The 13,489-nt window shown below is 33.7% G+C and overlaps 1 protein-coding gene across 1 annotated transcript; it reads right to left on the reverse strand.

The window, feature by feature from the left end:
• Nucleotides 1-662: 662 nt before the first annotated feature.
• Nucleotides 663-12,150, reverse strand: LOC134267651 (centrosomal protein of 290 kDa-like; the record flags this gene model as incomplete). Its single annotated transcript, XM_062749863.1, has 7 exons — nucleotides 10,698-12,150; nucleotides 8,277-8,547; nucleotides 2,360-2,487; nucleotides 1,951-2,068; nucleotides 1,672-1,731; nucleotides 1,209-1,382; nucleotides 663-774 (listed from the first exon to the last, which is right to left on the reverse strand). Coding segments are annotated over exons 4-7 (439 nt in total), but the record flags the coding sequence as incomplete, so codon positions are not given.
• Between the last annotated feature and the right edge of the window lie 1,339 nt (nucleotides 12,151-13,489).

The raw sequence follows: 13,489 nt of genomic DNA on the forward strand, positions 1-13,489 counted from the left end.
CAACTGACTCCATAAGCCCCTACTCGCGAAATGGCGGACTTGACAGAGACAGCCGCCATCTTGGGCCCGCTTCAGATTTTCAAATATTAATATCTAGAGTTCAGATTAATCAATGTTCAAACAAATAATATAGTAAGCATCTATAGAAGAGTCACCATTAATATTCCAAAAATGAATGAAAAATATTGGAAAACAAAAAAGTTAGAAAATACGTTTTTTTCAATTTGCATATTCTAACGACAGGAAGTATTGACGACGAACAAAAGGTCGCGTCCTGGCTTGTATCTATCACGATCTATAATCCCTGAAAGTTTCACTTTGATATCTCTTACCGTTTTAAAGTTATATCGTGGACAAAATGTCATTTTAATTTCAGGAAATTGTCCATAACTTGGCACCGGAAGTGAATTTCCAAAAGATCTCTCGGATATAATAAATTCATGTTACAACACATTTGTTCTGAAAATTTCATATAATTTCAGACAGTAGTCTTTGAGAAATCGCGTGCACAAAATTAGAAAGTCAAAAAAATAAGAATAATAATAATAATAAGAAACAATAGAATCACTATAAGGTCTTCCGTGAAGACGGAAGACCTTAATAATAAGAAACAGAGCAATAACTATAAGGTCTTCCGTGAAGACGGAAGACCTTAACTAAACCTTTCTTATGTAGGTCCTCCACTGCTGCTTCCAAAGCATGAAGTTTTTCTTTCTCAAGACCAAGTGTCTTCTTCAAAACCTCGTTATCTTCTGTCAACCTCTTCACCTCATTCTGAAAAATAAATACGTCTGATAAATACGTCTAGAAACTTATTTTTTTATTCTTGATTCTATTCCCTGGGAATCTCCACTTCTCTTGCCTCTATGAATCCCATTGTCAACTGCTTTACCTCAAATTACCCTACCCCTCCTCCAGCTCCCAATACCTTTACATACTTGCCCATCCATCCTGTTTGCCCCCCCAGTCTTACCTTTTGAAATCTTCCTCTTTTTCTTCATTAATAATAAATTCATTTGTACCATCCTTTATTCTCTCTATATTAATGTGGACCCATTTTGGATCCATACTTCCTCCTACATATCTTTGAATCCATCTCTGACTTGCTTCTTACATGCAAAAAGTATCATCCTGTGATGCTGGTGTTCTTCCTTTCTGTACCCCTTTTTCTTCCCACCTACCCCTTGATTATTAAAGCCCTGTCTCACCTCTAATCCTACCAGGGCTACAGCTTTAGACACCAGTGTGTTCCCTTTCTCTAATGTGTCTCTGTATTTCTCTGTCAAGTCATGATAACGTTTGTTCATCAATTCCAGGTCTGCTGCTGGTACAGAATCCTCTATAGCTTTCTGAAGGGCAGCCATTTTAAATGTGGCCATATCCTGAAACACACAATTTTTTCTAAATAATTATACTCAAGACATACATAAAAGAATAGTTCATACATGTATGTTTTCAAACCAACTTTCCCATTACAAAAACTTTACACTGTTTCCTCATTTCAAAAGTATATCAGCTTGAAATTCTTAATTTAGACAAGATACAGAACAGAAAAATATATCTCTTGAAAAGTGAGCCAATCAAATTATGGCATGAATTTTATAAAGTTTTGATTGCGATGTGAGGGGCTTTCTTTCATTCTTCATTCTCCAACTGCACACGCTCCACAACCTTTTTTAGGAGGGCTATCGTCTTCTCTAATTCTCTCACACTTTTCCCACTATCACCAATCTGTTTACCAATAAATGTGATGAAGTATTGTACACTAAATGTTTTTCCCTACTTATATTTGCATGCAATATTTATATCTACACTGAAGTTCTCATTGTCATGAAAAATTTTACAGTAATTCTTTTTCTTTGATATTTATCTGCAGTATTCATATCTATAATTTTTGTGTTATTTTTTCTTGTTAAATTCAATGAAATTGGAGAGTCTAATTACCGGTACCGGCCCTTCTGGTCCCACTGGAGCCTGAGGAGTCAAAAGTTCTAGCTGTGTTGCCTTCCAGCTGTGAGTTTTCCTGTTTGAGGGCCTCCACATAACTCTGAAGGTCGGCTATCCTCTCCTACAAACCAATGTATTAAATATATAACATTACTGATAGATAGGAGTTGAAACATCTCTATAAAGTTTTTGCATACATAGATCAAACTTTACTGTACACCAAACTTTTATTCATGTGCGAGAAAATATCAGCGAGTTCCACAATCTACTTTATTTACGAATATTAATCATCAGGTATGTCTTTTAACCACAAGGAACCACAAGGGTACCACAAGGACATCTCATTTAATTTTAATGAGTCTAATTATGGTTTATATGTGCAATTTTTAGTCATCTGAGTCACACAGGTTACCTATTGTTATATGTTATTGTCCGACGTTGTGCTTCCTGTCTGTCTGCTCCCTAATCTTTTGAACCATTTCAGCTTCTTTTCTTGAACAGCTTAATTATCCAATTTCAACCAATTTTGGCACAAAGCATCTACAAGTAAAGGGAAGCAAAATTTTCAGATTTCAAATCTCTTACCCACAGGGCCTGAGGTGTGGGGCCAAAACCATCAACATTAATGCAATTTTTGAAATATTTTTCCTTACTCCAGGGCACCAAGGTGTCAAAATATTGGCAGGCTTTTAAAATGCATTTAGTCAACTATAAAATATGTAAAAATTTAAGTTCAAAGGATAAAGGACTCTGGAGATGAGGTATTATATTATTAACGTTTTTAAAACTGTACCATTATAGTACGTTGCACCAAATAAAGGAAATTATCTCCTTTTGTCATTCAGAGTGTAGACGGCTTAATTATATGGTTAAGGAATGCTGCTCATTCCATTTTTGTTTTTTTACAGAATAAAATATGTTCAAATCAATTAACCTTCATAAGATTAATCACTTGTAATAATGACCAATATTGATAATCATATATGATAAATGAAATAATTTTATGGGGTGGTTGCTGATTCAATATCCATGCAGACTATTAGTTATAATCCATGATCATGCAATTCATTCCTTAATTAAAGGTTTTAGGGATTCAGTTATAATCTCTTTATCTTGTTACATATATTAGTATCAAGTTGGCCATTCCATGTATGTGGCAACACACTTTGAGAAAAATACACACTTTGGAAAAAATTTTCAAAGTGCGTTAAAATTGGGACAAAATCAACGCACTTTGAAATTTTTTTGAATTTACATGTACTCATTTAACCTTATTTAAAACAAGGAGAAGTAGAAAGTCTCTCAGCTAAACTCTTTTTTTTCTTATACGTTGTATAAAGCTGTCGGTAGCAAATTGAAAGTAGACCCCCCCTAGGTAAGGACAATTTTCAATGCCTATGATATGTATGTCTTTGCAAAGCATTTGTGTGCCTTAGCCACCCCACTTTCCAGTACCGACGCCTATGTTACACCCACATATATATGTATTTGCATTATTGTATGATGTTTTAAACTTTCAATAAATTTTATCAGGTCCAGTCCAAAGACTATTTCTACCTACGTAGCTATTAATAGCTACCTAGGTATTTAAAGCTACCAGAAGTAGCTATTTTTACCTACTTTATATAATTTCTGCATTTTGCGACCAAAAGACAAAACGGCGCAACATGGTAAATACCATATTTTTTGATATGGTCACACTAATGATGAATACGACAAAAATTTTGCCAAAAAATGATTACTTCCTGAATCAGCAATTTTACATTACCGTATATACTCGCCTATAAGTCGGTCCGCCTATAAGTCGGTTGTATTTAATAAGAAGATATTTCAGAAGGGCTGACCTCAAATGATACCATTGTTTTTCTAGCTCGCCTATAAGTCGGACACAGAGTTTTGGACCAGAGATTGACTCCCAAAAAACCGACTTATAGGCGAGTATATACGGTAGTTTCTATGCAAAATTGAAATTATACGAAGTTTTCATTTTTTGGCCAAATTTTTGTCATATTCATCATCAGTGTGACTGTATCAAGAAATTGTGTGCTCACCATGTTGCGCCGTTCCTGCATTTGGCTACAAAATGCAAGTATAGCAGAAAGTAGGTAAAAATAGCTACTTTGGGTAGCTTTAAATACCTACGTAGCTTTTAATACCTACGTAGGTAGAAATAGTCTTTGGACTGGACCTGTTTATAGTTTACATAAAATGCATGCAAACTGGAAAAAAATTAATGACAGTTTAACATTGAAGAGAGAAAAGAATTCTCAAAGCATAGAAAAATCTAAATCTCACTTTCACATCCTGGAGTGACCTCACCATGGAAGAGTTATCAAACAGGCTAAATTATTTATCATACCCAACATTTGCAAAAATATTGACCAAGCCATACACGTTTTTTCGAAGTGCGTTAATATGGTCGATATTAACGCACTTTGAAAAGAAATTTTATTTTTTCAAAGTGCGTTAATTTGGTCCCAAAGATTTTAAGGCACCTTGAAAAAAATTTTCAAAGTGCGTAATTTTTCAAAGTGTGTTGTAAGACATGTATCTTTTACAGAGTTGGATTAAACTTTTGTATTATAGGTAATAGCATTATAAGAAACACAAGGTCTCGGACTTGTGTTGTATATTGGCCACTATTTTTTCTTTTAATGCACTGCTGAAAAAATAATGAGAATATCCTAAAGTAGCATAAATTTGGATAAATTGCATATTATTGACAATATAACTGTATGTAATAAATATTTTAAGAGTAAAAATCATAATGATTATGAATTGTGTATTGAATCACAAAAATATAAGATATACCTTTAACAACTAAATGGGCAATTTGAATTTAATAGATTACATGGAAGATATTAAATTTAAAATTTTAGACATACCCCCCGGTACATATAAATAATAAAATTAGAGATGCATGTACTCATAAATATGTATTACCCATAGCTTCATACCACCTATTTTGGTTATCTGAAAGGGTGCATATGATTATACCCTACATTTTTTAAAGTTACATTACCGCTACACAGTGATTACTGCTACAAGAAACGTTACATTACTGCTACATATAAAAGTATACATTACCGCTACAGTGCCTCTTTCGTTAGTCACATCTACTTATCTGTATGTATGTACAGATTGATTTAAAGTACAACATAAAAAAGAATAAGTCCTGTTTCCTGCTCACCACCACGGGGAGGTGAAAATAGGTATGTATTTGAGCTGTATTATGTTTTTTTTTATTTTAATTTTTTTATTTGAAATTTATTTTATTTCATAAAACACTTTTAATTTTTTTTAATTAAATCAAGATCTACCTGTCTATAAATAAAACTCACAGTCTTCACATTCTTCTGTTTAGAATTCAAAATGATAAAAAATATTGTACTTTACTACACATTGAGTGAATTCTGTTGATGGAACTCATATTTCTTACCATACCTGGCTAATTTTCAATATTATTATGTAGCAGTAATGAGGTTTTTTTGGCCCAAAAATGTAACGGTAATGATCGGTCAAAAATATGAAACAAGGGGCTAAGGAGCCACAGCGCTCACCTGAGCAAAATGGTTAGGAAAAAGCAAATATCAGATCAGAAATGAAAGTTTACCGAGTTTGGAGGGGGATTAAATCTTAACCCCCAAGGGGTTATGATTTGAACAAACTAGAATCTACACTACCTGAGGATGATTTCATATAAAGATCACTAATCATGGCTTTGAAGTACTTGAGAAGGAGATTTTAAAAGATTTCCCTATATATTCTTAGGAAAAATTTTGATCGACCATTTTGGCCCCTACATTCCCCGGGGGTCATGATTTGAACAAACTTGAATCTACACTACCCGAGATGATTCTACATTAGTTTCATCTTTCCTGGCCCAGTGGTTCTTGAGAAGAAGATTTTTAAAGATTTTTCTTATATTTTCTTATGTAAATCTTTTAACGGCCATTATTGCCCCATCCGGGCCCCGGGGGTCATGATTTGAACAAATTTGTATCTACATTACCTGAGAATGATTTCACATGAATTTTATCTTTCCTGTCTTAATGGTTCTTGAGAAGATTTTTAAAGATTTTTCCTATATATTCCCATGTAAAACTTTGATCGGCCATTTTGGCAAAATTCAACCGTCGTCCACGGAGATATCCTTTTTTCTAAAGAATTTGTTCAAACACTATCTAAATTATCCAAGTGAACTGACTATTGTACATATTTTGCATTGAAGACATGACCATTAACTTTCTCGTTTAGAGTCTCCTCGTCATGTTGCAAAGAATGAAGCTGTCAATAATAACTAAAGCTGCCATCTTAATTAATATAGAATTTTTGTGAGAGCATCTCCCAACAGTTTTTCCCAATTCAGATAAATCATTAGCAAAAACATCTCTGTAGTTCTTTAAAAACATGTGCAATTCCGATTTTTGAGTATCATTTAATTCAGAATTAGTCAAATCAAAGGTGATTGGAGATCTTTGTTTACTGTGCGGTTTTGACTCGACACTAGTCTTGTTGCATTTATTTGAGTACTTTGCGGGGATTTAAATGGTATTATCTCATCATTGTGGACACAGTCTACTGTGGCAACAATTGTATTATTACTGAGTATTATTTCGTCCGCCGTAGGATTGCAAACTTTAAACATACCGCGTTGATTTCGAACACACGCTATCGTTTTTGCAGCAAGTAACTCTTTAGTGGCAATATTTTCACAGGGTTCTAAATACACATTTTGATGCTGTTGTAATTTAGAAATTTTGACTGGGATTATCATTTCATGCATGGGGGAACAACAATTTTTTGAGCAGTTCTTGCAAAATGACGTTTTATTTCTATTGGAATAGAATTGTTTGAGTCAGCAATTTCAATTGTTTTAGATTTTAAATGCAGAGACACATTATGCATTTCCATAAAATCGACACCAATGATAACTGTTTGATTCAAGCCTTTCACCACATGAACTGGGTTCCAAAAAATTTTGTGGTCAATTTCAAAGGGAAGAATGATTTTGCCAAGAATTGGAAGAGTATTATTGCTAACTCCTTTAAGGACATCATAGTCTGGCTTTAAAAGTTTATGGTCTTTAAATTCTGTTGATTTAAAGAAAGAATGGCTGATGAGAGTGATTTGAGACCCCGTGTCTACCAATGACTTGGTTTTACGGAGCCCAATCCCAATGTCAATTGTACTCCGGGATTGTAAAGCCACCGTTAAACCCAAGGTTACAGCTTTCTTATCTTTGTGCCCATCCTTGGAAAATCCAGGGATAGGCGCGCACCCCTATTGTGGGATGTTAGCGCGCATTGCGGATCTACACACACTCCCAAAATGATTCCACTTTTTGCACTTTAAACATTGTTTCTCATTTGCGCGGCATTGCTGTCGTGACATACAGTTACCTCCACAACCTTGGCATTTTTGATTTTTCAGATTGTTTGCATAACTTTGAAAAGTATTGTAATTTTGCCCCGAATTTTTGAAATATCTTTTTTGTCCATTGAATCTATTATCAAAATTTTGATCTGTTTGAAATGAATTTGGATAACGCCTAGGTTGCGTAATGGCTGCTGCTGTTGCTTCTAACTGTGTACTTAATTTTGTGATCAACCTGTCTTCTAACTCTTGAATGGAAGTCGCAAATGACACATTTGCGGGTTCCGAATATTTGACAGTTTGCTCCGCCACCAATGCAATTTTTCGGAGTTTTTCTAGTGTGTCCGGGCTTTGCGGCATGACTATTGTTCGAATAGCTGGTTTCAACCCCTGAATAGCCATTCCCACTAGTAAATGCATGGGTATGTCACATTCAGTCGTTAAACGCGTCACTCGAGCTAAATAGTCTTCAATTGATTCTTCTAAATTTTGTTTTATATTTGATATGTGGATATCAAAATTCGTTTTTGACGTTTGAAAACGTTCAAGAAAGGCAGCTTTCAAACTACTCAGAGAGCATTTCATACTCTCTGGTAGCTGAAAATACCACTGTTTCGGCACACCCTCTAAATAAAAGGGAAAAGCCGAGAGAGCAGCTGACTCTGTCATGCCAAAATAAGCAATTAGAGACATGTACAGAGCCCACCACTGACTCGCTGGCTCGCCTTGTTTATACGGCGTAAGCTTAATTACGTTGGGCGGCGTATGATTTGGCATTGGTGACGTCACAGTCTGACCAACTGATGAAGTCGGTTGTGATGATGATGAAGTAAATGATTGAGGAGGAGGACGAGAGGATGAAGATACATATGTAAGCGGTGCGGAGCCCGCTGAAGATATTAGTGAAGAAGAAGACGAATAAGAAGGAGGAACAGAGGAGGACAAAACTGCACCTCTAACAATCGGCGTATCCTGGAGGAGCCTAGTTGCCCTCATCAATCCTTGTAGTCTAACAGAAGGCGGTGCTGTTGGGGTGGTTGATCCCGATGGGAGCATTCCTTGAAAATTCGTCTGACGCCCACTTCTGAGATCCATGGTCCGGGACAATAAAGATTCTCCACCAAATTATTGTAGTTGTTTTTTTATACATTTTTGTTTGAGCCTGATTTCCGCTTGGCTTGTGAGGGATGGCAACACTTGTTTTCAACCTCTGATGATATCGGTCTTAAAAGAAAACAAGTTGTAAGCTATTATAGATTTATTTTGGAGAAACCGCAACTCATATCAATAAAATTATTAATTTTACAAAACACTCTGAAAAAGAAACTAATTATTAATAACATTTCATTTTTATCAACATATTACATTTCAGTTGCGTTAACTTTCAAAGTATATAAAAGAATATTATAAACATAAGGATGATTGAATTTACATGTATGTACCTTAAAAGAAAACAAGTTGTAAGCTATTATAGATTTATTTTGGAGAAACCGCAACTGAGGTTGTCAGGGCGCGCACGGCCAATATATTTCCCAGAACCGGTTTCCATGACAATTCTGCAACTTGTTAACTTTTTCGGTACCCATGTGACCTGACCGCATGTGGTCAGCATGTGATCAGTGTTCCTTAAGGGGGGGACCTATGTCGTTCGACGTCAAAGCAGCGTTATGTGACGTCACAATAGCGACGTTTGTTTTTTTCCCGCTGACTTTTGCAACTGTGATCATAGGCATCACATTGTTATTAATCAAAAACGTACACAGTTTACAAAAAGAATTTTTTTTCATCAATTAAAACAGTTTTATTTGATTTATGGAGTTTGTTCATATCATAATTCTCTTCCTTTGGTTGATAATTCATAGCAATTTCAGTTGTGAAGAAATATCTCTATGATATGCTGATATAGAAATGCAGAAAATATATTAAGATAAAATTCAGCAGAGACAGCGGCTTAAATTAGGGAAATATGTTTAATTTTATGATTACCATTAATTGTATTTTCTGGATAAAACTAAGAAAAAAAATAAGAAATATTACTTGTACCTATATTTACTTATTGATTTATAGTGCATGTAGATTTTATTGTATAAAATCATTCCTAGGTTCTATTAGGTGTTGGTTGTTGACTGGGGAGGGGGGGGGGCAGAATGATTAGAATGAAGAAGAAAAGAGTTTATCTGTTTAAATTATTTCTTATCAAAACAAAATACTCATTTTTTGCAAAATAGCTTTATATTCAGATGTTTGTCAGCGCTAACTTATCTTTTTTTTTAGTGCAGAAAGGTCAATATTTATGACTGAAGAGTACGAAAATAAAAGAAAACGTCATATTTCTCGTTTATTTTACCATAAATGTATACTTTTTTCCTTGTTAAATTAACGAGAGAGGTCAGTTCTTTCAAAAAATATAAATTACAACATTTTCACACAAAGACTTTTTAAGATGTTACCTGTTATGTATGTCAGATTTGTAAAAAATACGACAAGAAAAATGTGGTGATACTTACATTGTGCTCCTTTATAATTTTTCATGCGAGATGAATTACAATGAATTTGCCTTCATTTTAAAGATACAAGTCAGATAAATTAAATACATGTTGATTTCGAATGTGATTTGACATTTTTGGTTTTTTTTAGCGCATATTTGGAGTAGAACAATAATGACTGAAAATAATCTATTTTTAGCATTTCACACTGTTTTTGCACGTGCTCCTGTGTAAAAATAAGCATATAAAGGTATTGTTTTTAAAACCTAAAAATTAAGATAAAGCGGTCAGGAAAGAAATGTCAAAGTTTCGAAAATTTCACACAAAGACTTTTCGGACATAGGTCCCCCCTTAATACTAATTGAAGTTTTACTTTTGCCAAATTTAGAATTCCGTATTTCATAAAATCAATTTAGGATGCGTTCAAAGTCATTAACTTTGACCAAAATCAACATTGTTACTTCTAGAGAACACTGACCACTTACACGAATTATTTGATCTATTGATAGTGCTTAACTTTATTGCTCAATCGCCTGGTCCAAATACACAATTTGTAAATAACATTTACGGAATATCTTTACAATCTCTCAGTAATAAATGCTAAGTAATTTCAAATACAACATTGCACTTGATATATGAATAACACATAGAAAATCAATAGATATTGAATTTGTACTCAATTTACATAAAAAATGGAAAAAAAACACAAAAATTCTATATTAATTATACTGTAATTTCCTAGATATACTAAGAAATATCATTATCTGCATTCACAGAAATTACTTTGTACATTTAGCTTTAGGTGAATACCTCGTTGTTGTTGCATATAAATGCGAATGATTTCTTAATCTTGCTTACATTATTTATATTGGTCAAGTTTAAACTCACATTTGTACAGATCAGAGAAAAAGAAATGGTTATCTGGACATCCATCTGTGAAATGGAGACAGCTGGTTTAATCCAAATTTCCACTTTCGTAAACCTCTATGCAATTTCCTGTATGCAGAAAAATCACAGTGACTAGAGTGCAAATTTAGATTATTACAATTTTGAAGTAATTTATGCGCAAGAAAATATGTACCTTTTTGATAAAATGGAACTCACTTAAAGAAAAACCTAGTGAATTTAACTAGTGTACCTCGTAAAGCGTTGGTCCTGATTTGTAAACTTTGATTTTACTGGTTAAGATAGGGAGTTGTTACTTATATCAATTCTAAATTTACTAATCTTATCTAGTAAAAATACAAATATCTGGTAAAACTACTTTTAAGGTAGTAATTGTATGGACAGTAAATTTACTATTTTTCTTCGTGACTTTAACTAATTATTTTTTTTACAGTGCTGTTGACTTATAACAGAACTCCACCAGGCCTGACCTCTGGTGATTGGGAACACAGACGTACTGACTCCGACCATTCTCATCCACACCACACCCCAGTCTGGTGGCCGAGGCTGTGTACTCTGTCTTGTTACCAGGACAGGAGTCCACAGTGAAACCAAAGTCTTAGAAATTTATCTGTGCCATTCTTTTGAAATGAAATAATATTACACAAGATCAAAGTTTGCATTCGAATGATGAAAGTGTTTTAAAAAATTAAATTATAGCTTTATTCTTTACAAAGGTGTTAAAGGCAGAATTAGTGCTTCGCTAAATAATCAATCAACATTTTACAGGTGATTAAAATTAGATTCAAGTCTAAATCTGTACCGCATTTTTGGGAACTGAACAAAATATTCAAATAAGGTTTTTCTGTTACTTGTACATGTATCTATCTGTCACCGTTTTACATTTTTTTTCACCCGGAGATAATGAAGGTAAAATTTAATATTTGTCTTTCTTTGCATGGAGATATATGAGAACATCTTTTATTGAAAGATTTTTTTTCTAAAAGCTGATAGAGCTTAGATATATCAATAATTGTTTTATTTTCAATTAGGCTCAGGAGTGAATATTTAAATATTGGGAAGATATACGACTGGAACTTAAGACAGGGTTTATCGTTTAATTTGTGGTTATAAACAGGATCTTTTTTTTAAGTGCTCAGGGCAATACTTTATTATATTGATATTTTAAAACTCACTATTTATAAGGATTTCTTTCAATTGTTGACCATGGGGTTATAGAAAAAAAACTATATTCGGAAAACATTCTCTACAAAAGGCGTGTAAAAAGATCCATTGGCGTCAGAAGCAAATTGAAAGTTGGGGGGGGGGGGGGTAAGTGTAAGAATTTTTTTATATACTTTCAAAAAAAGGTAAGTTCGAACTTAACTAGCGAATTTTTTTCCGAACAACACCACTTTCCACATTATTTTAAGCTTAAATACAATGTGTCTGTGGAAAGGGGGGGGGGCTAAACCTACACAGCGATGCCCAATGTCCATCTTTGGAAAAAAAAGAGGGGTGCTTAGTCCCACTGCCCCCTCCCCCCCCCCCTTCACCACTGTGTACTACAACTATGAGATAAATACATTTTTAAAAATGTTCTCTACAAAAGAAGGGTTTGTCAAACAAATTGATTTTGAAGCATTTCAGTGATATTTGGATTCAAGACCAGTTTAAAATTTATCCACCTGGGATACCATAGATACATATGTCAACTTTGAGTCACAATATCTGATATGGAGATAAAAAGTTTTCATGAAGAGATTTATCGGGGGTTTCAAAAATTCTCTGATGAAAAATAAAAGTAGAGTGCTATGGTGTTTCCTTTGTTAGTAGAATCATGCACATGTAGCTTACCAACTTCCTCGACTTCGATGGTAACAAATTGAAGAAGATCATTAACATCAAGGTGTTCATCGCCACAAAGAACGTTTAATGCATCCGGAACAATATATGCATCACCAAAAAGATCCCCATCTAATAGTCCTGTAAGATCAGAGAGTCAGAGTGAGTGTTATGTGTGTGGTAAGATAGGTCATTTTGCTAGACATTGTTGGAAGTCGAAATCAAGATCACCTTCACCAACACAAAAAGCTGTCAATTTAAACTTTCAAGAGCTGATGAAATAGGTCATTCCTCAGCTCATACAAACACACCAAGACCTCAACCAAACACAAGATTCAAAATGGTCGAGACCATAAAATGATCAACAATGTATATATATACTTGTACATTTCCAATTTCTTTCAAAATTTTTTAATGAAATAAAATTTAGTTTTATGTGGTAGTTGAGGATTATCTGGAGATTGGCAGATAGTAGAGTCGGATACTCTGACATTATTTGTTTGCCAGTTTCTCAGATAATTCTTAGAAAAAGTCAGATATAGATTGATTCTGGACACGAGAATTAATTTTGTAAATATTCTTTATTTTATTGTAATATACGTCTTTTAGGATGTTATAGTTTGGAAAACAGATCCATTCTAAATATATTTTACCTACAGCGCGCAGAACTTATTCTAAAAAAAAAATATATGTAAATATGTTTAATTCTACATTTTGCACATAGTGACTAGTAATTTATTCAGTCTTTTATTCTGTTCAAATAAAAAAAAAAGAAGAAGAGATTTTGTAAAGATGAGAAGTCCTATGGATTAATTTGCAAGTGTTCTATTCTTTGTCTAAATTAGGCAAATTTTTAAATTTAAAAAATAACATTTTCAGAATTAATAATCATATGTATGTAGGCTTCATTTAATCCCTAGAGAGTTTTAAAATAAAGAAAAGGGGAAAAA

Source organism: Saccostrea cucullata, unplaced genomic scaffold, assembly GCF_032062105.1.
Source record: "Saccostrea cucullata isolate Sc308-1 unplaced genomic scaffold, CSIRO_AGI_Scuc_v1 ctg15147, whole genome shotgun sequence".
Classification (NCBI taxonomy): domain Eukaryota; kingdom Metazoa; phylum Mollusca; class Bivalvia; order Ostreida; family Ostreidae; genus Saccostrea; species Saccostrea cuccullata.